This window comes from Cucurbita pepo, chromosome LG01 (genome assembly GCF_002806865.2).
Source record: "Cucurbita pepo subsp. pepo cultivar mu-cu-16 chromosome LG01, ASM280686v2, whole genome shotgun sequence".
NCBI classification, from domain to species: domain Eukaryota; kingdom Viridiplantae; phylum Streptophyta; class Magnoliopsida; order Cucurbitales; family Cucurbitaceae; genus Cucurbita; species Cucurbita pepo.
In genome coordinates, this window is record NC_036638.1 from 8,544,459 (window position 1) to 8,570,013 (window position 25,555).

Below are 25,555 nucleotides of genomic sequence, written 5' to 3' on the forward strand. Positions count from 1 at the left end.
CTCTCATTCTACTCTCCAACTGATGTGAGATATCACAATCCACTCCTCCGGGAGCTATCTTCTTCACTGACACACTGCTCGATGTATGATTCTGATACCATTTTTAAAATCTAAACTCATCGTAAGTAGATATTGTCTGTTGAGGTTTCCACATCTTTATAAGGAATGTCTCTCGTTCTACTCTTCAACTGATGTGGGATCTCACAATCCACTCCTCCGAGAGCTATCTTCTTCACTGACACACCGCTTGGTGTATGACTCTGATATCATTTGTAACAGTCCAAATCTTTCGTTAGCGGATATTGTCCACTTTGAGGTTTTCCCATCATTGTAATAAATGTCTCATTCTCCTCTCCAACCGACGTGGGATCTCACAATCCATCCCTTTGGAACCCAATGTTCTTACTGACACACTGCTCGGTGTATGACTCTGATACCATTTGTAACAACTTAAGTTCACCGCTAGCAGATATTATCCATCTTTGTTCCGTTATGTATCGCCATCAGCCTAACAGTTTTAAAATGCGTCAACGAGGGAAAGATTTTTATGTTTTTATAAAGAATGCTTCGTTTATCTCTCCTATTGAGGTAGGATCTCACAAAAATTTCTTTAAAATATATAATTTAAGGAATGTTGGATTTATATATATATATATATATATATATATATAAATAAAAGCTGAGGGTAAAATTTGAAATTTTTGATATTTGTATTATCGAGTTATAAATGAGAAATATTTAAAATTTAAATGTTCAAATATCATTTTCATTATTTGACATATTTGTTTTTATAATAATATTTTATGCTCTAAAATGTTTGTTTAAACTTGATTTTTGATGGTATCTCTGACTTTCAAATGTTTATTCACATACCCTAAACTTTCCATATTTAAAAAAGTCACCTCTGAAAATGGAAGGAAAGGAGATTAACGTGGCAAATATGTAATTAAAGGAACTACAGGGGAAAGGGGGAGAATATAGAAACTGTAAGGCTCTAGTGTGTGAATTCAGTTCGCAGATTTGATTTTGGTGAGAGAGGCGAAAAGAGAGAGGGCGGTAACGTCGGGAGAAAAAATGTGTTGGAATTCTTTGATGCTTCCTGTTCTTCTCCTTCTTTTCAGATTCTCTGCTTCACTTGACGCCCAATTGCAGAATACGTGAGCTTTAATTTGGTTCATTATGTTTTCTTATTGGTTATTGTGTTATTAGATCGAGTTCTTACTGATCTGATCTAATCTGATCTGATCTATTGGAATTCCATGGCTGACTGTTGAATTTGTTCTGATTATCAGAGACAGAGTTGAGAGGAACGAAGTAATTGAGATAGGGTTTGGGCGCAGAGCTCTGTTGAGTTTCAAAGAGACTCCACAGGGAAGTAACGTTACCTTTGAATGCTCTCGTTCTGGCCCCTGTATTGCCTGCCTCTACTCTGAAAAGGTTTCTATTTCATTTGAATGTTTGTTCGAGATAACCTAAATTCTGCTGCTGTTTTGCTCGTTAAGTTGGATTGCGCTTTTTATTAGGATAAATTATCTGGAAATTGTGACCTAGCTTATTGGAGTTAGAACAGTGATTTTCTTTCAATTGATGTAGTTTGGTGAGTTTCTAGTGAGCTATTTGGAGAAGGCATTACGAGCACGTCTTTCATTTATGGCAGCGATAATTTAGTAGTTGTGGAAAAAGAGTGAAGCTTTTCAATATCTCTTCTTTGAGAGAGCTATGTGGTGTAGGATATGTAGCGAATCGAGATATTGCAAATGCATGTGAATTTTTCATCATGAAGCTGCAGCCTTCCAGTTTTCATTAAGTCCCCTCGTGTTCTTGCTGTTTTTGAAACCAAAACTGCACGCTTGTACATTCTCTAAAAATATGATCAGGCTGGGTGTACCTTCTTTACTTTGTAATAGATTCCTTGCCCTGAGCCAGCTGACGAANAAAAAAAAAAAAAAAAAAAAAAAAAAAAAAAAAAAGCGAAGATCAGTCCATTTCAACTAAAGATCCACAGCTTTGCGTCCGCTATCCTTATCACATCCTTATCTTTTTGCTTAGTTGTAGGTGAGAAGGGATTTTAACTTGGACCATGGATTAAGGCTATAGCCATATGGGACAAGCAATGTGGACTTTCTACTAGTTAATATCTGGATAATGCCAACGTACGTTGTTTTATCATGAAGTTATATGTGTTTGAGTTCTTAATGTCTTAGGATTGGGAATGATAGTCCCTTGCATATTCTGTGTTTCTAAATCCACGTTTTGTGTTTACTTGTAGCTTTTGCTTTGTTTTTTGATATGACGTTTTATGCAGAGGTAATTTTTCATCCTTTTTTCTTTTTGATCTCATAGAATGATGAAAAATATCGCTGCAGTGAGACTGGCTACCGTATTCCCCTGAAATGTGTGGAGATCAAAGACACTTCAAGAGTTTCCAATGAGAAAAAATCTCATGATGGTCGCTCAATGCTTGAAATGTCTTATGAGCACAAGCTAGTGATCCCTGTGCTGAATGATGCAAGTGGTCATGCTTCACCAATTGCACACAGAAATTTAAGAGATGGTTCTATCTCAGGAACAGATGGTGCTCAGGCTTACACCACTTATAGAAGCTGTATTCCATCAGTTAATGAAGAAAAGTTGTCTGTACTTGGTTTTGAGGTATGCCATTTTCCTAACTACCCTATTTGAACCGCTTCAATTAATTGCAATTAATGGTTTCGTGGTCATTTTTCTATCTGCTCTCTTTTCCATCTGCATGCTGCCTGATATCTTCTCAAATTTATATTATGTTGCTTCATTCTATGTGATTGATATCAACGTGTTCATTGACTAAACTGCGCTGCAGTCGTGCTATTAGAGACACTACTGTTTTTATTCATTTGTAATTGTGGCCTGTAGCTTTTTTCTGTGATATTTCCAGCCATAAGATGTATGTACTTTCTAAGTAGAGGTTGTTTAATCAAATATACTGAAGAGAGTTGGACGGTTAAGGCATTTTTGAGAAATGTTCATATTTTACCGAACCAAATTTTGATGGCTAATCAATATCTATGGGTTTTCTTTAGCAGTTTTATTGTTAAGATGATAGCTAAAATCATATTTAGTAAGACTACTACAGGGGTTCATTTTTGTTGCCAATTATTTGTTGGTAAATCTTCTAGCTATTTGCTAAGAGCTACAGAACTTGTTGGGGCATGTTCTCAAAATAATAGGAACTGTTTCCCCCTTCTTCCTTAACATTTTTTATTTTGTAAATCTACATGGAAAAGTAATTATTTCGCTTTGTAGACTATTTTTTAAATCAATATATTATTAATTAATTCATAATACAACGTCCATCATTGAACAGACATTAGATAAATGTATCTTTTAAAAGATTGAAATTGTGGTTCGTTGGAGAGAGAGGTAGATGCGTTCATGTTATAAATGACCACTGCGCTGTTGGATACATCAGAACCCTTATTTATTTGATTTGTACGACAATTATTATCTTATTTCTACTTTTATCTAAACCAAGGGGAGAACTACTAAGATCTTTGGTTAGTGCTGTTAATTATAATGATAATATTTACGCTTATTATCTTGCTTTCCTTCAAATTCTAAAAGAAAATCAACTTTAGTTATGTTTTCATTTGCTGTAATGTTTTCTGGACAGGGCATTGTGCTATGTTTACTGCTGGTAAGTGGTTCATTTATTTACATCAGAAGGAAGCGAACTGTTTCAACGGCTGGTTTTGCTTCTGGCAGGCTGCAGTCAAATTCCAGGTTTTAGTTTAGTTTAGTCAGGAGTCTTCTTTTGTTACAATTGTTCATGTGACATAAATGTATTATCCACGAATACAACAAATTGAAATTATAGATGTATCAACACCTAGGAACTGGATGGTTGCACATACTTTTCTCCCTGTTCCATTATTTCGAAACGAAATCAACCGATTCGACTGCTTTCATTGCTTTCTTTTGGTTGTTGTCGAAAAGTTACTCGCACGGAATAGTCTTAACAAAATCAGCTTTTCACTTCAAAGAATATATATGAATAACACAACACAATAATATCAAGTTATTGCTTCTTTAAGATTTACAAGAAAATGGGACCATCGGTCGATACCTTCCGCCAATTTCCCACCTTAGAGTTTTTTTTTTTTAACATCAAAGAAGCAACAGAACAAAACTAAAACTACAATGAAAAGAATGACATTGAAGATAATCTGGTTCTCACCCGTGACAATAAGGCCTTTTGAAAGTAAAATCTACAGCACGACACTTACAATGATCAACCATATGGTAATCACAAAAAATAATCAGGAGTCTTGCGAGTGGCATCTGGCTCAATTTGCCGAGGAGCTGGGTCAAATTGTAGAAAGTTTTGATCCATATTCTCCCCAATTTCCAGAATTGCGGCCATATTTCCACATCGATAACAATAATTTGGAGCGCTAAAGACAGTCACCACATTCTTATCCTACAAAAGAAAGAGAGATTGAAAACATAAGAACATGCAATAGAAGGAAAACAACAAGCGAGGGGGGTATACACCATTTGCAATCAGCTAAACAATTCACCTGACACCAGTTGTATCCTTCCATGACAAGTTGATGCGCTCTGGATATAAGAGTAAGCCCATTTGTATGATTGAACTGAGTAGCTATATCCTGACCAAATGTATACCCAGCCCCACGTGGAGATATTCCCCATCCACACCGGTCGTCTGGATCCGACCATAAGAGATCACACATCGGCCCCTCATGGGGGACCTGACGTGACATATACAGAAAAAACAGCTAATGAGTAATACAGAACACTGAATACCCCGGAAATGGAAATCTTTGTAGCAATAATTAGTTGAGTGATCAATCAACAACCAAATAAAAAAGCCTACAAACCTCCTGTATACGGTCCAATGAGCGAATGTTATCCAAGGTATCCAAGGATGGAGAAAGCCCTCCATGCAAACAGAAAACCTACACATAATAACAGTTGCATTTTAGATAGAAGCTTATCTGGTATCAAGTTACCACGCACAGTTCATTCCGTGTACAACTGAACCTGACTCTCAACTAGAGCTGTAAGAGGGAGGTAATCGAACAGATCGGTGAAGTGTTTCCAGACATTGGCATTTCCATATTTTCGCAAGCATTCATCATAAAAGCCATACCTGAGTGAGAAAAGATGGGTCTATGAATAAAAATCAGTCACAATAACATTAGGGAAAGGACCCTTTAGAGTATGACTAAACACATACAAAAGAAATACTTTTGATGAGCAATAAAGACGGTTTGAAAGGTCATGGCATCTTACACTTGAGTTATTTGTCGGCTCTCGTGATTACCCCTCAAGATAGTAATTCTGTCTCTATAACGAACCTTCAGAGCCACGAGAAGAGTAACCGTCTCGACAGAGTAGTACCCGCGATCTGCATTAGTTCACAGTGTGAGAAAATGCTAGTACCAGACTCTGAACTCCCATAGCTTATAACAAACGATTACATGCTTTTTCAAATTATGAAATCAAGCAATCAATTAACCAAGCCATCAACTGCACCGGGTTTATTTTATTTCCTTCCCTTCCCTCTCTTCCTAGCCACTAACAGACGGTAATTTATCAATAAATGACTTCAGGAGGGCACAATGCTCGTTGTGCTGCCTCTTTATAAAACTAGAGACGATACTAAGTTACCTTCATAAGACAGCATCAGGGTATTGACCCACGTTTCCCTGCCTCTTTCTAACTCATTTGAAGAACTATTTCCTTTCCTTTTTCTTTTTATCAAAAGCTACAGGAAAACTACTTATCACCTCCTGTAAGGCCTATGAGCAAACTACTATAAATTCCTTCAATCCTGTAAGCTTCTATCATGACTATCATGACAAGTAGCTGCTTTCATCAATCGCTTCCAGAGGATGTAAATCCTGAAAGCATCTCCCAGTTTATAATTTACAGCCAAGTTTAAAGAAACCCACCTGATGAATTATAACTTTAACGCAATACAACGACAGAATCAAGCATCAATTTGTACCAACCATACTGCATTATCACCCGTCAACTTTGTTCATTTTTATCCCTTAATCTCACAGATAGGAGCTATCCAGAAACTAGACATATCCATGCCCACATAAGCCACCTGCTAAAAGTTGTCTGATCTGAGAACTTACCAGCACATCTGAAATGTCATGTTTTGAGTTTTCAACTTAAACAATCTTTTACCAAAACCCACACATCAGTGTGTGATTCTAGATGATCTAATGGATAAATTGCCCTTAAAATCAAAGAGGAAGCTAAGACCAACTAGAAATCACAGTCGGATTAATCAGAAAATTTGTATTAACGTATGGGTACAGAAGCCATGTCCCTACGAAATATCAGCCCCTTGATGGATGCGGCTTTTCGTGTTGGGAACAGCCCGAATGAGTCTCTTTTTGAAGATGAGAATTTTCAAACACAACAAAAGAAACAGAAAGTAGACACTAGCTTTAGATGAAGGAATCAAATAAATTTTCAATACCTCCAATATATACATATGTGTGTGTGTGTGTGTGAGGGCATCATAGAAACGAAAACAAGGGGAAGAAATAGGTAAGAACTCACCCACATAATCACCCATGAAAAGGTAATTAGTATCAGGAGTACGGCCTCCTATCCGAAACAGTTCAATGAGATCGTAAAATTGGCCATGAATATCACCGCACACCGTCACCGGACACTTAACCGGCTGCACGTTCCACTCCTCTACCAGAATCGCTCTCGCCTGATCGCACAGTATTTTCACATCCGCTTCCGGCAACGGCTTGCACTCCATCAGATACTCGATCTGACGGTCCAGATCCGCGTGAGACGGCATGATTTCAAATCCTCACAGATCCACAAGCAAATATTAAAGATCGTCTCGAAGAAACCCGGTCACCAACGCAGCGATCTCTCCATTCTCAGAGAACAATAGAATTTGAGCTCATTATGCATCAAATGGACTCCGAACCATCAAAATTAATCCCCGAAATTCGAACTTTTTCAATCGCCATGACATGTAACAAAGAAACATAGATAGATTCTCGACCCGTGAATCATTCTGGCTCTCTCCCCCTCCCCCCCTCTCTCCGTTCTTCGGCAAAATTTGGAAAAAAGTTACTAAAATTGTATTTATGTGAATAAGAGGATGACGAGGGAATTGAGGGGGAGCGGATTGATTGGTCCGAAATGAATCAAAATGCAAATGCAAATTCAAATGAAATGCCATTTCATTTCATGTCTCCCAAATATAACTTCCTCTTTTTTCCTTCACAGATTATATTTATATTATATTATTTTTTAGTATAAAGTCTCAAATCATTATAAATTTTAATTGCCGTATAATGATTATTATATGTTAATTACTGCTCCATATTTCTCCATTTTTTTTAAAATAACAATTAAATTAATGAAGTCAAAAGAAGCAGCCTAAATTACTAAAAATAATTCCATTTTTGAGGTTTGGATTAAGTCAAATAAATGGGGAAATTCTTTTATTCATTAATCCTAAAGAGATTGAGATATAAAATATATTTTCCACTAATTCAGTCTTTGTCAATGACTTTCTTTTTTATATTCTGTAAAAGTATTTTTTTTTTAAATAATAATAATAATAATAAATTATGAAAACAAAAGCTTAATTGATTCGACCTTGTTTGGTTGTTTTAATGTTTGGGCCAAGTTGAATTCGAACCAACGTAGCCCAAGCCCATTTGCTCATCTCGAAGCCACTAATTTCTTTTTTAATTAAAAAAATAAAAAAAGCTACAAACTCAGCTGCTTCATGACAGGGCTTCTTCCCTCAACCTCAGACCCAGCTGCCGGCCAGGGCCAGCTTGTTGTTTTCCCCGGTGGTGGCGAGCCGACGGTTAAAATCCATAGAAACAGCCCCACCGCCACAGCTTCAAGCCTAGTTTCTTATAAGTTTAACCAAAACTTTTATAATTAATGTTCTTAAAATTTCAAAATTACATTATATGAGTTCTTAAAATTTGTCAATGGATATGTTGGGAAAAGAAAAAAAAAGAAAAAAGAAAAAAAGAAAAAAAACTGAATCAGCTGGATTTTAAATAAACCTTGAGAAACGTAGATTAACAGAAATTTATAAGGTCATGATTTTTTGGTCTATAATCAATCTGGGGATTAGAACTTTTGGTAGACTTGTGAAGGTGATGAGGAGGATTATGATGGAGGTGAAGAGGATATAATCCATTGAAATTGAGAATTACAATGTGTACTATCTAGCCCATGAGAAAGGTTCATGGTGACAGGTTCTTCCTATGGATAGCTACAATCCGACCAGTCAAAAAATTACAATTTCATTTGGCATTAAAATTACATCAACATATCAATATATACCCATTTCATCCTAATAACCACTAGTCTCTCAGGAGGAAGAATGACAACTAATGGGACAAAGTGGAACCAAATGATATGCTGCAAAATCAAATGCTAAAATATGGCACAGCAAAGCTAATACTAAGGATTTTTCTGGGGTCTACTATTGATATGAAAATTTTTGTACAAAAATGATCACTACCTCACTTTTTTTCCCTATTCTTTGGCCTCAATTTCACACTGGCTCTCTTAGCAACATCCCATGCTTTCTGTGGGGCATAAATACCAAGCTGTGCAGCAAAAAATGACTCGTAGCCCGGTGAGTCGAAAGCAAAGCCAGTGTGCTTCGATAATTCTCGAGGGAGTTGAGACATGGCATAACTTCTTGCCTCCTCCGGTGTAAGATGGTTCTGAATCTCCAGCAATCCTGCCGTACCTCTGCCTTCAGGTTCATGTCTATGTATTTCTTGTACTATCTGATAATCGTAGGGGAAAAACCATCTCTGAATGCTGTATCCACACAAAAAAATTGTCCATGAAACTATATTAGCAATAGAACAAAAATTGTAATAATAAGTTGACTCACTATCTTCATCTTATCTCATCTAATGATCTGAACACAAAAGAAATTGTTAACAGATTACTATATCTGTGACGGTAGAAAATTCCATAACACTAGCAACTTTGATGTTAACCAAGAGGGAATTTCAGAATGAGAATCAGTCCGTTTGGGAAAAGAAATTCGCTAGACAGGTTATGCCAAATTGTCCAGTCTAGTTTGTCAATCCAAGACAAAACAGGCCAAGGTTGGCCAATCAGCCTACCATCTGATGGCAAATATCCTTCTATGAATATATGCATGCATATTGCTTGGACTTTCCTAAAATTTCTGTTTTGTAGTGGAAGCTTGCTTCGTTGTGTAGATATCAAACTTTATTGTGCTTTCAAGCTGGAGTTCTTGACCTTTTCTTAACACAGATCAAAAGTCAAAAAACAATTACCCTACAAATCTTGACTCTGCAAAAAGCTTACATGGGTTGCACCCCTAAATATAACGTACAAAAAAAGCTTAAGAAACGAGAAAATCACATGATGTATTTCCTAACCATAAGTAGCAAAAGAGTTTAGAGAATCCATACCCTTGGTACGCGAAATCACAGAGAAGTGCAACAATGGGGACAAGAAGAACAGCTACATAAAAGTATAATGTACTCATTAAGACATATATGACGAAATATACATTTTCCTGCAGCAAAAGGGGCAATAATAAAATGAGTATTAAAAGAAAAAAGTAAAGGTAAAAGTATATATATATATATATATATATATATATATATATATATATATATATATATATAAAAGGCAACAAAACTAACCTGCCTATCATGTGGTGTGATAATACCAGAGTATAAGAAAATAAATAGGAACCAAGCTAAAATGCTTCCCCCAACCGTAATGTAATGCCACCGGGTAATTGAATTGCAGATCATAAGCAGACGCAAATTCACAGTCACTACAATGCATGTGAAAGTCATCGTGCTGATATCCCACAGACCAAACACCCTGCCAGATGACGATTGACTGCTGGAACTAGAAACGGTTATAAAAAAATAAAAGACTAAAGATTGGTAGATGGAAAAGAAAGCCCAAGTTGTCACAACTCTCCACTTAAAAAATGCATTTCTTATTCCCTCTCTGTAGAGCTCAGGGTACTTTTTGGATAGGGAAGCACTGACATCCTGACAAAAAAAGACAAAAAGATAAAATAATTTATAGGGAGAGTTCAAGGATAGATTTCATCTTAACGAAACAAAAGACATTCTCCACGAACTATAGGCATCTCTTCAATAGCAGAGCAGTACATGCTATGAGCAAAGTAGTAAAAAAGAATGCAGTACCTTGTCAAATAGTCCAACAATTATTACAGGTAGGGCGGTAAATATGACATTATACAGCGACTGGAACCAATCATCATAGAATCTTTGACCAGAAAATCCAGTTTGGAAGGTGAACCAAAACTGAGTTAAAGTGAATGTAAGATTCTTGTAAAAGAAGTACGTGACGACCTGCCACAGAACAAGTGCGTTCATTATGTAAAAGTCTCATAAAAAAAGACATGTTTGAAAGTGATTTTGAACATGACATAAATGATTTTAACGATACCAAAATCACTTTCAAACATGTCATAAATGTCACAACCAGCCAACTATAGAGAGTACTTAAAACGCAAAAAAAAAAGTTAGAACCTTGCATATTCTAAGATATGACCATCGCCCATGTACAAGAAGTAAATCTGTGAGAAAGCGAAACTGAGCAATAGCAAAATCACTAGCCATCACTGCTTGCATTCCCTCCTGTCCACTTATTCCAACGCCCACGTGAGATGCTTGAATCATGCTAACATCATTAGCACCATCACCAATACTGAGTGTTATTTTCTGTGCACCTTTCTTCACCAGACTTGTCACCTGAAAGAGATGATTACACAGTGACTGAAAGTTTTTTTCCCCTTACAGTAGAAAAGAAAAGAGAGGGGGGTTCTCTAGCTTTTTAGTGCTTTTATGAATGAAAAACCCAGTTTATCTTTTATTTTCTTTCAATAAATGTGGGTTTCTTATTTAAATATTTTAAACTTTTTTGTATAGTTTCATGCTTTCACTAATCCTACAGAAGAATTATGTGACCAGACATCATCTAGCATAAAAAAACTAGTAACCATGATTTAATCATGTTGGAGGAGCATGAGCTTTGACCGTTGGCCAACCCATAATGATTGAGTTACTTAAAAGCTATCATATCATTCATATTATATAAAAGCAAGGCATTCAATATTAGTTGAACTATCAGTCAATAATACCACCAGTATTACACACAAAGGGTAACTCTCTGAAACATACATGCATAATATTTTAATAAAAAAAAAAGAATATATGTCACTCTCTTTCTCAAATCTAAATAAAAGCAATATACTTCTTGGGTAAGCGGAAAAATAATATTAAAAAATTAAAAATGGAGCATGTCGTGGATAACAAGTTAAATTCCTGAAGGATGTCTAACCTGCGCTTTCTGCAAAGGAGAAACCCGGCAGCAAACAACTGAACTACAATTCAAGCTCAAGCTTAGTAAAGTAACTCGCAGACTTGGATCTAATGCATACATCAAACATTTTCCATCTATAACAAGTGCTAATTTTGGTGGAGACACAGATTGTAAACACCGCTGCGCTTCCTCAAGACAATGCTTCAGTTCCCTTTTTACTTCTTCTCTAGTAAAACGTGCAAGTTCTACTTGGTCACCCTAACAAAAAAGCAAGTATTAGTAGTAACATAGCTGATAACAATGACCAACATGTAAGTAAGTCACTAATAAAAAATGCTAGCTGATTACCCTGTTTTCAACTTCTCGGATTGCATCCGTTTCTGAACTGATAATAAATTGCTTCATTTCATTGTTTATTAAATTGCACGCTGAAAAAGATGGGAACTAAAGATAATCAAATAATTATGAATAATATAACTATCAAATTATTGACTTTGTGTGCATTTTTATATTTTATTTTTCCCTTGGTAGGGGGTGATGGGATTGATGAATGGAGTTGTAGCTATTGCCAAAATGTTAACTTACCATAAGCTATATTAATAGCAGTTTCCATCTTGTCTCCTGTTAGCACCCAAATCTTGATACCAGCTCTAGAAAGCGTCTGTATACAGTTTGGTACTCCTTCTTGAAGTTTATCTTCTATAGCAGTACAGCCAATCAAAATAAGGTCTTTCTCTATAAGTTCTGCAACCTGAAATTTTTTTTTAACAATTTCTACGTGAGAATTCCATATCATCATGAGATAAAATCTGGCTCCACAAGTCCATGAAGAAGGAAGTTCTCCTTTTAAGGAAATTTAACAAGAATTCATTCAATGGTCAAAAGACAGATATGAGATTCCAAATTAATTCCATCAACTCTTCAATTAAATGGACAAACACAAAGGAAGAAGTTCTTGCAATTATTACAACTAAAGTTTGAAATAACACTTTATTTCCCCTGCCATTCTTCTTTTTTTCTTATAAGAAACAAAACTACTTCATTCCAAAATAAACCAACCCAACAGCCTAACGGGCAAAGGGACAAGGTGCAAGGTGTAAGGTGTCCCCTCCCCAAACCAAAAGGGATTACAAGAACACCTTTCATTTCATTCTAGGTTAATGGTGAAAGTGGTGTAACTTTCCCATTCCATACATGAACTATAAAGCGCTGTCAACCACCAGGATGGTAGAAATCATAGACATGGACAGATAAACTTTTATGCCATTAAACAATACGAGTAATGCTCACATATTAACTGAGAAAATATTATAAGATTCTGATTAGTAGAGTAATCACACTTCTTCAAGAATAGAGATGATATATCTATATATATTTATAAGAAACAGAAACCGTTTCATTGATTGATGAAATAGATTACAAAATTTCATCTGAGAGTAATTACAAGATATTTCTCCAGTTCGTCATGAGGGTCTATAACCTATAGTTACAAAAGGGCAGAGAATGACAATTTTGTAATTATATAGCCTTTTATGAGTATTAACCATTGGAATGATATTTTTTCTTTGTTGCTCTATGAGTGGGGTTTCACTACCTAGCACCAAGGTTGTTCGTTTTACTTTCCTCTTTTGAACATAAGTCTGAATAATAGGAGATGACACAAACACACAATTTCCCACAAGGAACAAAAACTGGATCAAGGGCATGTCCTAAGATGGTGAATGGCCTCAACATGGATTTTGCAATTAGCCGGGGGGTGGAAGGGAAAAATAAAGACAAAAAGGGCAAAGGCATACTTCACTACGAGAACAGAAAACAGCATAATTACTTAACCCACCTCATCCAATTTCTTTTCACGATCTCTTAATGAAGACTTAGCTTGAATGAACTTCTCATTCCAGCTTTCATACACGTCAGGATGCAAATCTCTGTAAGCAAGGCATAGGGTTCTCAAACCGGAAGATCCAAATTTCTCCAAGTGTTCCCTAGTTACATTCTTCAAATCATCATTTCCACCAGCCAATCTCTCATATACTACGGTATCAGCACCCTGGTCAGTGTAATTAACCACATATCAATAAATCTGATGACCAGAAAGCTAAATTGAAAAATATTAAAAGATTACCTTGCAGTACAAGACAAGCCTACCATCAGAATAACGACACACAACAGACTGACGCTTCCTTACACTGTTATCAACAGCAAATAGAATTGATAAATTTATATAGTTGCAAGTAAAATTATATCGGTTTGAAGTATATTGAAGGAAATACAGTATGCCAACCTATTGAACTCAAGTACATTGAGAATTTCATATGAAACATCTTGGATTTTTCCCATCTTCTCAACATGAGATTCTCGAACATATATTGTAGTAGGTGTGCGCCTGAGAAAATAGAAAGTGGGACAGAAATTACTACCTGATATTACTACACATACAATTGGGAAAATTCATCTATAATTAGTCCCAAAATCAGAATGAAGAATATACATTTCTTAATTGAAGTTAAGCATGTCATACTATGCCAATTGCCAAGGGTGCATTTTTATGGCGACAATCAACATCGAAAATATTTACAAGTAAAATCCTCTTCCAATGAGTGTAGTAATTGAAGAGGAAGGAAATCCTTCAACCCTTTGCCAAAGCTACATGAAGGAAAAGCCTCATGGGACTGGGAGTAGACAAGTATCAAATGCATGAGTTTCAACCACCACACTATAAGACTAACATAATGCCCAAGTAGAGACGAGACAGAATTCACTGGAATCTGTTGTTATTTTAATAAACTCAAGATAAAATTGTCCCTCAATTCATGGAACATATTTGCATTCGATGTGCAAACCTGTAAAAGAAGAAGCCAAAGTTTTTAGCCGCAGTTACTAAGGCAGCCTCATCAGGTGATGCAGCTTGATAAATGATCTTTTCTGGGGATTCGTCTCCCTCAGGGAGTACAGTATGACAAATAGCAAGGCATCTGAAAAATTCCTAATAAATAAACATAACATCATTATTAGTTATTTTTTGCAAGCCATCACACCTGGTAAGCCAATATGGCATGTATCAAGGCTTCAAATACAACAACCACTCTATCAATACAAAGAAAATGCATCAAGCTCCACTGTCCTTATTAAAAGTTTATCCTACGAGATATTTCCCAATTTCTTTAGATATATTAATCATAATCGTAAAACCACAATTCATGAACAATTGCAAGTTCAACGTGAACCATATAAATTCTTTTTATATTAAATATGAATTGTCTTGATAAGATTTCCAATGAAATCATAAAATAAGAAAATGACGGGTCGATCCATGGATTTTCCCTTCCCAACATGATCCTTCTCCCTAGGGTTCCCAGATGAGGGAATTATAAGATAGCCTCTGACTCCAACTACCGTTCATGTATTCCCATGCTAGATGTAACCAACTACTCATCCTGCCTTTTTTACGTTCTTGACAACCCATCTTTGTCTTAATAATCTTTCAGTGGCACGTTTCCTTTTTTTCTTATAAGAATATTTTCGTTGATGTATGAAGTTTACAAAAAGGGGGGAAACGGCACCAATCCAAAGAGTTACATTAAATATCTCCACCCAATTGGACAAAAGTAAAGCAAAACTATAAGAAAGAATGAAAATTCAATTAACATGAAAAAAATAAGATAAAGAGCATTCTCAAGAAAAACCGAGTAGACACTTTCCTTGGAACCAAAGGTCTAATGGTTTTTTTCAAGCCAAACTGAACACAAAAAAAACAAGAACTAAATTCTTCCAAAACATTCCCTTCTTGTCCTTGAAAGGAATGGCTAGCATAGTAATTCAAAGAACATAAATACAACATATAAGAGAGAATGAGAGAGATTATAAAACCAGTCCAATCAATAAGAAGAAAAAGGTAAAAAGAAAAAACCCCAAAATCAAGAACTCGTACATAATTAAAACCTCATAAACTAGATGGTATCCCAAATGTTACGTTGAAGGTGCAAAGCTTAGAATAAAAAAAAATGTGTGGTTGTTGGTTGGTCAACACTCCTGACTGAGCACATTATTTTAGTTTGATTAAGAATAGTTAAAATACCTTACAAAGATCAGAGTTGGGTTCATTTCTCCATGCTCCTCTCATCAGCCTAGCATCATCGAAGTTAAATCCCTTTTCTTGTACAGCATTTGCTGATTTGTGCACCTGCCAAAAAAAATACTCTTTAAGTTGAACTGGTCTTATATCACCATTCATCACTATGTATGTGGTATAGAACACAAACCTCTTCCACTTTCAAGCCATTCTGCTCAGCAATTCCCCTCTCTATTTCAGTGATACCAGTGCCATAAACCTCTCCACCAATTGAACACTTAAAGAACTCCATTAGATTCCTAGTAAGAGTACCAGTTTTATCTGAAAAGATGTACTCTACCTGATCAAAAGCCACAATTTAAAATGAATGAAATACGATCTTTGAGAAAAAGGTTAAAATTTCCATAATGCTTCTAAAATATTTGTTCAAGTAAATATTTACCTGTCCAAGTTCTTCGTTCAGATTAGAAGTTCTAGCCAGTGCAGGGGTATTGCTATCAGCATGGAACATATTCAGATCCTTGTTGATATATTGTGTTGATTGAATAAATTTGATCATCTGAAAATTGCGTAGAGAGGGAAAATAAGTCCTAATAGATGAGTCTGTGCATTACTAATGCAGGATTAATTAAATAAGAGATCATATTACACACCTCAATGGAAACATATAGAGAAATAGGAATAATTGTCGAGTACAGAGTAATCAGAGTAAACATGGTCAAAACGACAACCTGTGGAAGTCATAGTTCAGACTCAACAGAACAAAAATAAGATGAACAAAAGTAAAGAAAAAAATTAACCATATGAAGAAGTTACCAGGAATCGATTGCGAGGGTTGAATTGGTTTTCCCCTCCCTTATCAAGAGCTAGGTAGTAGTACTTTTGGTTTACAAACACGCCACTACAAATTCCAAAGCACCAGAGAAATAGAATAAACCATCAACGACAGAAACTGAAAAAGAATGAGTNTTCAAGCCATTCTGCTCAGCAATTCCCCTCTCTATTTCAGTGATACCAGTGCCATAAACCTCTCCACCAATTGAACACTTAAAGAACTCCATTAGATTCCTAGTAAGAGTACCAGTTTTATCTGAAAAGATGTACTCTACCTGATCAAAAGCCACAATTTAAAATGAATGAAATACGATCTTTGAGAAAAAGGTTAAAATTTCCATAATGCTTCTAAAATATTTGTTCAAGTAAATATTTACCTGTCCAAGTTCTTCGTTCAGATTAGAAGTTCTAGCCAGTGCAGGGGTATTGCTATCAGCATGGAACATATTCAGATCCTTGTTGATATATTGTGTTGATTGAATAAATTTGATCATCTGAAAATTGCGTAGAGAGGGAAAATAAGTCCTAATAGATGAGTCTGTGCATTACTAATGCAGGATTAATTAAATAAGAGATCATATTACACACCTCAATGGAAACATATAGAGAAATAGGAATAATTGTCGAGTACAGAGTAATCAGAGTAAACATGGTCAAAACGACAACCTGTGGAAGTCATAGTTCAGACTCAACAGAACAAAAATAAGATGAACAAAAGTAAAGAAAAAAATTAACCATATGAAGAAGTTACCAGGAATCGATTGCGAGGGTTGAATTGGTTTTCCCCTCCCTTATCAAGAGCTAGGTAGTAGTACTTTTGGTTTACAAACACGCCACTACAAATTCCAAAGCACCAGAGAAATAGAATAAACCATCAACGACAGAAACTGAAAAAGAATGAGTAGAGAACTTATCAACAAAACGAATCAAGTTAATCATACCTGCCAATGGCTCCAATCAAACACATCATAAAGAGAGTAGCAAATAGTGTAAGTATAAGTTTGTCGAGTTTCTTTTCTAGGGTACTCCTTTTGGAGGGAACATTCATAGCATTCATCATAACCTGCATATTTATTTATTCCAAACAGAGTTCTTATATAACCAGCATCATCGAAGTTCAACCAAGAAAAGGAAAAAAAAACAAGAAGTTAAGAGGTAAGGATGTTAAAAAAGAAGTGCACACAAAATGGGATGAAAAGTAACACTGAAAGAGCCCAGGTTGATTATTTTTTTCCACCCTACTTTATCATGGCCCACCCCACTACACTAATCTTGAAGGAGGCTTCGCACGACCCCAAACCAACTCCGAGAGACGATAAGCTTCAAATCATTAAATTTTCCACATAATGGTGGAACACATATCATTAGAGGATATCTCCAAGAGATCCAAGCTTGCCACCAGAGCCACTCTAAATGGGGTACAAACCGGATTAATCATTATAAACCCACTTTTAATATGTTCATCAAAGATTCTATAAGATTTTTATTAACAGGAAAATGGAAGTACATATGAAGGGCAGCTGAGAGGTTCCAAGCTCTCCTGCTCAAGCCACCATCTAGTCTCTATTCCTTCGTCCAGCTTGTGTCATACAACACAATACGTAAGGTTAAGGCTAACCAGATTCCCTTACACCATTTTGACTACCTACTTCCCAAGCTGATACACAGTGCTCCCCTCAACTCAAAGTTGACAAGTAAATCTCATCAAAGTGATTGCAAAGGCAAGGGGAATCAATGTCTGGTCTGAACCTACTGAAGAAGAAAATAAAAATCAAACCACTGTGCAAATATAAAAATATAGAGAAGTTACAAAAGCTCTTTCTGATAAGGTGCTCACATCGTGAAATTTTTTCCATATACATTCCAAATCTTCATGTGTTTCCTCAGTAACTCTTTTATGTTAATGTCCTTCTAGACATCCCATGAGAAAAAAAAATTCCAATAACTTGAGCTCAACCCTTAAATCTTAAACCTCTCAAAATAAACCATGAAATCAAGAAAATAACCTTTGGCACCTAAACCATAATAATGTTATTATACAGATCAAGTAATGTCCACTAATTGATACAGGATAACAGACCTTTGTTTCATGGCCAGTAAAAATAACAGCCCCAACTATATACTCAGTGTTCCTGAGACTGCATCCCTGTAAAACGTCATATTGAGAAAGCATAGAAGTTAGCGGTTTATATAGTTAAGCAAATATGCAAACAAGAAAGCACTTGCCAAGCATAACTAATTAAATCAAGAACGAAGAAATGGTGAAAGCAAAAGTTGCCCTCACAAATAGAATATATATATATATATATATATATATATATATATATTTGGATGGGAAAATAGAAAATAAGTTTTTATCACAACGGTTTCTATGGAGAAAGAAGTCCTATTTGGTTGGACCAAAATCAACTTTTTTAAGATTCATAAAAGCACACATCAACAGCCAAGAAGCCAAGTTGTAGCATTGAAAGGAAAAAAATAATTCGTACTCGCAATAAAAGTTGGTTTGGGCTGAGAGGTAACGTTTGGTTCTGAATAATAACATTGCCTGTGAAAGTGTAGAGTGAATTGTTTGGTTGCTCGCATTGTACTTCACCTGCATTTTGAGAAGGTAAAGAATAACTATTATTTCTCTTGAATCTAAAAGATGCACAAAGAAAACTAAAGAAACGAAATCATACATGGAACCATAGATCATTAGCATTATCAACGACATTGTTTACTCGGAGTATAAGAAAGCAAAGACTCAAAATAACTAAACAACTTAAACTTGAATTGAATAGTCAATGTGTCCAAGAGATCCATCCGTACCTTGAGACAGCAAACCGAACATAAAGGAGATATTTTCCATTTTCTTAATTATCTATTAATTATATTTTTGTCATCAAAAGTCTTAAGAATTGCTTCTTATTCCCACCATTAAACGTTATTAAGTCAACATACAGACATTCAGCCTTCAGCTAGTCCTCGTTGTATTCTTCTATAACCAGGTGTCCTGCCTTGCATTTATTATGTCATATTTATCACATTTAATCAGTTTCTGGACCATAAAGTAATCAAGAAATGCATAATCATTTCATGACGAAAATAGCCGCAAAACCCACAAGATGATAAAAAGTACATATAGATTGTGAACCTTTAAATTCAGATGCCTTCTCTGGAGTCAGGTAATCCCACGTCTTTTCCAGGGCCTTCCTAATCTTCAAATTTGTCTCCCCATCCAGGTTAGCAGTCTATGAGCCCAAAAATTAAATATAAATAAATAAATAAAAATCCTAACATTTTAACTTTCTGGAAGGCTGAATTTATCACCATTATTAGACCAGCGCTTATTTAAAATGAACAGAAGGGAAAAAAAACTAATGTAATCAAAACTAAAAGAACTTAAATAGGAAATGAGACGGAAAAGAGAACCTCAATGTAGCAGACACCATCTGGATTTGTACTAGCAAGGAAAAGAATATCCGCAGGAAAATATCCATCTTGCCGAACCTGCATCAATGACATTATCTCAATGGAAGTTTAAAGGTCACACTATGGGGAGACCCAATCTATAGAGAGCTCAAATACTTTGTCTCCCTTTCTCAACCACTGTCCTCTGGGTAGTCTCCTTTGTGGAACCTCCTTTTGTAGTTGAATTCTATATATTTTTTTCTTAGGAATAAAATCGAAATTTCATTGAGACTGAGAAAAAAAAAGAAAAAAAAAATGCAGAAGAGTATATAAAATTACAACCCAACAAAAGGAGCCAAATAGACCTAAACTAACTATACAAACAAGGACTCCATCCAAAAGAATAAAGCCTATCAAATGATTATGAAAAATCCTTTTGTGACCTTCTATTCAAGCTTTCATCAAAGTCCTTTTTTTTTAATAAGATTTTCATCAAAATCTGTAGAGAGTGCAAAAGCTATTGCCCCCCATTCAACCAATCTTGCATGACAGCAGCTATACCCACCATTCACCTTCATCTTATATATGCTTAGTTCAATGACAACCCAATGCTCTACTAGGCCTACCTGTTCCATCAAACCCAAAGGCCATACAACTTTGAAGGGTAGCAAGTGAATGTGAAAGGTAACAGGGATGAAAGAAGAATCATCGTTAGAAATATTCTAAACTGAGGAAACTCTAGGTTTTAAAACCTAGTTATACTATATATTATTAAAGCATTGATATATGATTAAATTCATCATCATCCATCAGCCTAAGAATTTGGGTTCAATAGTGATTGAACATAGTATGGTGGTCTTGTGATCAAATCTTGTACTGTCCATTACCTTCGTCACTAATTACTTATTGGGTCTTACGCTAATTTCTAAGCTCATAAGTCAAGGGGAGTGATAAAAGCATTGATATAAGATGAAATGTATCATAACACATCTACTTAATTTATGGGTTAATTAGTGATTAAAAACAAAGAAAACACATAAATATAAATTAAAGTATCACTGTCAAATCATAAAGGAGGGGAAACAAACTCCTATCTGATGACAACCTTGTTCTTCAAGGGGTTTTTTTTTTTTTTTTTCAAAAATTCAAAATCGGGATAGAGGATAAAACAAATGAAAGCTGAGGTTAGAAATAAAATAAAAGAGCACTCACCCTAACAATGTCCCCAACCTGCAACCTTTTCCAAGGAACACTCTCCCACTTTTGATCTTGTAGCACATCTATGAGATTATTATTAATTGCCATATNTTTTTTTTTTTTTTTTTTTTTTTTTTTTTTTTTTTTTTTTTTTTTTTTTTTTTTTTTTTTTAACATAGAGATTGGTTGGTAGAAAATTACAGCGTCAGAGTCAAAAGAACTGCAAGGGAACCACATAGTTAGGGCACTCACCCAGTCCTCAAATGCTTCTTTAATGAGAGAGACAAGAAGAACCAGACTTAAAGGGACCACATTTGTAATTGGATGCACAGGACTGCACAATGAATAATAATTAAAAATGTGATTAATACAACAATATTCAATGGCCCCAACCCTTATTTAACACTATGAAACTCCAACAAAATAAATCAATAGATTAAAAGCAAGAATACAATATAAAATTTTTAAAGCAACATTCAGTTTTCTTNTTTTTTTTTTTTTTTTTTTTTTTGAAAAATGCAAAAAAAAAAAAAATGCAAAAAAAAAGACCAAGCCTTGAGAAGAGTACAAAGTAAGCACAATCTTCGTCACAAAGGCAAGATCAGCTATTTCTTGTCTTCTTCTTTTTTCTAAACTCCATTGGAAAAAATAACCATGGACACGGTTAGAAGCCCATACAAACCAAGGGAGTTACAAAACAATTCTCCAACCAGCACAATCAAAAGGGTTCAGTTTTTTTNTTTTTTTTTTTTTTTTTTTTTTTTTTTTTTTGGACCATTGCGACATCTTCAAGAGGAAAAAACGGCAACAGTGAACTCCCAAAGAAAGTTACAATTTCTCTCCATCAATTGGAAACTTCTCCTGTTCTTCCCAACCACGTTTTCCATAAAATAAATTTATAGGTGTTTAACGAAAAGATCTTTGCTTTCATCTTTAGATGATGACTGCAAAGCATTAAGTAAAAGAAGTTTTCTATTGTTCGAATGAAAAATCACCGCCTAGCTTTCAGTAATCAGCTAACAGGACCCTTCTTTCCTCCCAGCCAAATTTGAAATGTCCGTGACTTTCTAATGAATTTTACCACATGCTAGAATATACTGAATCACCTAATCAAGATCTCATGAATGCACATGGTGTGCCACTTAGCAATTACAAATTTTAAACTACAATAAGAATAAGCTAAAACAACCAACATGGCATCTTCTACACATCAAACAATTATTAAGAAACAATGTAAAGTGCAACTGGGGAATGCTACCAAATGTGAATATGCCTATCCAGCTATTAACCAACCTGATGGGTGTGGTGGATAAGATTGAGATGGTAAGAAAGTATAGGTTNAAAAAAAAAAAAAAAAAAAAAAAAAAAAAAAAAAAAAAAAAAAAAAAAAAGTGATTATGGTAGCTGGGCTAAGTTGTAAATGGCAAAAACAAAAATAAAACAATAACGATGAACAGGCAATTTTATAACATTTTTTAAGAATGCCAATTGGAGTGGTTTTTTATTTATTATTATTGTGATTCCTTTGGCCTAAGTTTGGAGAAGACTGATCTTCCCTTCCTTTTTCCTGTGTTCTTTTGGGATATACAATTTAACTTTCCCATATAAAGAAAAGAAAAATAATAATGGCAGATACAACGTTAACGTAAATATAAACAGTAATAGTATGAACTCAAGAACGAAAATAAGTAATAGATAGTAGTGGTACAATGAAGTTGGGGTCAAACCACATCATTTGATCACACAAAAGTACCACTGAACATCGTCATATGAGTCTATCTTCCTAAAATATTCCAATTCCTAAAGTTAATTACATGATAAATCCAGTACAGAGCATGTTATCGCCATTCACTTCAAAAACTGAAATTCCTAATAATAACAAAATAATAACTTATCGTTTCCAATATATCTTGTTCTTGGACCAATAGTATGATTAACACTTCCACTCCAGTTTGCATTAGTAAAATACTTGTTCATTTTTCATCTACAGACCAGCCATAATGACTTTTGTGTAAACTTTTTCTAAGTTCAATCACTCGCATCCTCCCAACCAAAAGAAAAGGCCTAACGAAGTAACAAACGCCACAAACAGTATATAGACCTGGGACGCTTAAAATTACTTACCTGTTCAAACAACCCTTTCGGAAAGAAAGTGAAGAAGTTGTACTTCGTCGTCGAGACCGAATTCCCCTGTAAACAACATCGAATTGACAGCCATTCAAATCCATGCGATGAAGTTAGAAACTAGACAATATTGGCTAAAGATATGCTAATGAGCGCATTGATTGAAGATAAATGGAGAAACATTTGACTCCTTGTTACTCCTTTCTTAAAAAACATTTGAGAGCCAATGCCAAGTTCCGAGAGTTGTAACAAATCAAATCAAGGTCCGCATTGCATCTACATCGTGACCAACGACGCCAAAAGAAAAAAAAAACGAATCAATACAATACTTAGAAATGATCAAACCTTGAATTTGACAAGGAGATTAGCGTCGCGATCATTACAGAAGATGGTACGATGTCCAGGAGCCTGCGGCTGGACTCGGCCAAGTCGAACCGTGTTAGAAGAGGAGGTCCTCTCCGTCATTGCAGAATTACCGCGGCTAAATCTCGAACTCGATTGTCTAACCCTATCCCATCCACTCATTTCCTCGCTCCAATTGCAGCAAGGCCTCCCGATCCGGCGTCACCGAGGCGGTTCTAGAAGATAATCTACAAGAAGAAGATGAAGAAGAAGAAGCTCCCCCAGCGGCGTAATCAAACTCCGGTGGTTCAATCGACGGTGAAACGCGGAGGAGATACAGCGCCCTTCACGATGGAACTATTAGCCCTCTTGTTAGGCGTAGTTTTGCAATATTGACCCTTTCCCTTGCCCAGTCACGACCGCCACGTCATGCCCTTCGACCCATCGTGTGGGGTACCGAACTAGGAAAGCGCGTGGTTGTGCATCCGGAAGTTGGCGGCTTGTCAACGGTTTTTCTATAAACGAAAGACAGACGGCGCGCGTGAGCTTCAGTCCCGCTCCCTCACTTCATACAGATATCGGGAGCAGTTGGCGGTCTTATGAACTCTTTAATTCGTGACTAAGCGGTCCAGTAAGACACCGTACTTTTCAAACTTCGTAATTACCATTGTATTCGCGTTAATTATATTAATAAAAAACATTATATTAATTACTATTGACTAAGCGTAGGACACTAACTCTTGATCTCAAAAATCAGGGTTTCGAAAAGAGTCTCGACATGTAGCTCTGGAGGTACGTCTATCCATATGAAATATGATGCCTCGCCAAATTTTGTGTCCACATCAAATGAACACTCCACAAAATCATATGATCGTTTGTCTAAATCATATATATACCTGTCAAATGAAGAATGCCTTAAAATGTATCTTGGGGGGAGGCATAGTGTCAACCCGCCACCACCCATGGTCTTGTGCCCTAAGCGAGCTACTATGTAGTACATACACGTTTTACAGTGAGGGCAAGCATTGTGAGACGAGTGTCTTGGGACGAGTTCCTTTGAAATGGGTCCTTCAAGAATAGACATAGGAGGCTCCAATGCCTCAATAGAACCCGGATTGATAGATGTTCAAGATATTCCAATGATATGAATGACACATGGGGTCTATTCTAGATGAACTTGTCTTGGCAAGCTTCCATGCCTAATGACATTCTAGGCCTTGGGATGACATCAAAATTTGTTGGTTGTGTTAATTGGGAACCAAGATAATCATATGAGATGTCATGTTGCATGTGAGAGACCTTGGCCTCAAGTAGAAGCAAGGTCGAGTCGAATGACTTGGCATATTGCAGAGGCAAGTTGGATAGAGTCATAAACAATTGAACATGCACACATGGGGGGAGGTGTACCCGAACAAGCTTAGATTTCGCATGAGTTGTGTTCAATTGGTCAAGACAAATCTTGCCTAAGGTTCGAGGAAGCCATAGAGATAAGTGAAAAATGAATATGTGACTTGAATTCCATTGAGACTTATCACGAGCGCATCAAAATCATAACGTCGCAATGTTGAAAATGTACGATCATGACACTATTAATCTTGTTGTCATTGTCAAGATCCACACCACTCGAAGCCAATTTCACAAGCGGAACAATTTGGGGTCCATGGGTGAACAACTGCAACATCCAATCTTTACGATCGGTCATCACCAACTCACCAAGAAATAGATCGTATATAACATCTCATGCTCAAAATTCGACATTAAATGACTCTGACATTCTCCCGCGACACGATCACGTTTCGATCACGTTTCTTCCTCCTCCTCCACAGCCCTCATCGAGGCATGTTAGGAATTACGAATCTCCACAATGGTATGATATTGTCCACTTTGAACCTAAGCTCTCATGGTTTTGCTTTAACTTTCCCAAAAGACCTCATACCAATGAAGATAATATTCTTTGATTATAAACACATATCATTCCCTAGCCGATGTGGGACTTTCATCATCCAACAACATCATCAATCAACAGTCCAACATTAAAGAAGACATGGGCAGTGTTGTTTGTCTATCTATACCGCTTGTGCGAACTTTTTGTTAAACCACACGTGAGATCTGTCTCTACATTCATTACTCCTCGTGAGCGTTATAGAGCCTTCATTTATGGGTAGGTGGGAAAAAAAGGGACAATCTTGGTCAACCTAAATAATACAGAAAAGGGCCTAT

General features: G+C 35.9%; 3 protein-coding genes across 3 annotated transcripts; 1 reads left to right on the top strand and 2 right to left on the bottom strand.

Annotated features, from left to right (window-relative positions):
* Positions 1-926: 926 nt before the first annotated feature.
* Positions 927-3,952, top strand: LOC111778321. Its single transcript, XM_023658069.1, has 4 exons — positions 927-1,157; positions 1,293-1,437; positions 2,344-2,652; positions 3,650-3,952. Exons 1-4 carry the CDS (start codon positions 1,075-1,077, stop codon positions 3,764-3,766), a joined length of 654 nt encoding a protein of 217 aa, XP_023513837.1. The 5' UTR covers positions 927-1,074; the 3' UTR covers positions 3,767-3,952.
* Positions 3,953-4,127: 175 nt separating this feature from the next.
* On the bottom strand, positions 4,128-7,106 carry LOC111778314 (serine/threonine-protein phosphatase PP2A catalytic subunit-like). Its single transcript, XM_023658059.1, has 6 exons — positions 6,580-7,106; positions 5,293-5,407; positions 5,041-5,149; positions 4,878-4,955; positions 4,557-4,748; positions 4,128-4,456 (listed from the first exon to the last, which is right to left on the bottom strand). Exons 1-6 carry the CDS (start codon positions 6,830-6,832, stop codon positions 4,283-4,285), a joined length of 921 nt encoding a protein of 306 aa, XP_023513827.1. The 5' UTR covers positions 6,833-7,106; the 3' UTR covers positions 4,128-4,282.
* A 1,108-nt stretch (positions 7,107-8,214) lies between these two features.
* LOC111798230 (phospholipid-transporting ATPase 3) lies at positions 8,215-23,753 on the bottom strand. The gene is made up of 27 exons (XM_023681258.1): positions 23,339-23,753; positions 22,967-23,059; positions 22,163-22,206; positions 21,122-21,203; positions 20,885-20,995; positions 19,694-19,771; positions 19,416-19,512; positions 18,769-18,875; positions 18,360-18,425; positions 17,221-17,342; positions 17,031-17,115; positions 16,868-16,945; positions 16,657-16,773; positions 15,636-15,785; positions 15,452-15,556; positions 14,217-14,359; positions 13,658-13,759; positions 13,499-13,562; positions 13,211-13,423; positions 11,959-12,124; positions 11,722-11,801; positions 11,392-11,631; positions 10,581-10,802; positions 10,233-10,400; positions 9,711-10,073; positions 9,474-9,580; positions 8,215-8,844 (listed from the first exon to the last, which is right to left on the bottom strand). Exons 1-27 carry the CDS (start codon positions 23,516-23,518, stop codon positions 8,538-8,540), a joined length of 3,690 nt encoding a protein of 1,229 aa, XP_023537026.1. The 5' UTR covers positions 23,519-23,753; the 3' UTR covers positions 8,215-8,537.
* Between the last annotated feature and the right edge of the window lie 1,802 nt (positions 23,754-25,555).

Bases quoted from the DNA above. Each gene is read 5' to 3' on its own strand.
- LOC111778321 (XM_023658069.1), top strand. From the start codon at position 1,075: ATGTGTTGGAATTCTTTGATGCTTCCTGTTCTTCTCCTTCTTTTCAGA. The intron at 1,438-2,343 runs GTTTCTATTTCA...TTGATCTCATAG, and splicing joins CCTGCCTCTACTCTGAAAAG to AATGATGAAAAATATCGCTG. The intron at 2,653-3,649 runs GTATGCCATTTT...TTTTCTGGACAG, and splicing joins TGTCTGTACTTGGTTTTGAG to GGCATTGTGCTATGTTTACT.
- LOC111778314 (XM_023658059.1), bottom strand. From the start codon at position 6,832: ATGCCGTCTCACGCGGATCTGGACCGTCAGATCGAGTATCTGATGGAG. The intron at 4,956-5,040 runs GTTCAGTTGTAC...TATTATGTGTAG, and splicing joins CAGCTCTAGTTGAGAGTCAG to GTTTTCTGTTTGCATGGAGG. The intron at 4,457-4,556 runs GTGAATTGTTTA...TTTCTTTTGTAG, and splicing joins AAGGATACAACTGGTGTCAG to GATAAGAATGTGGTGACTGT.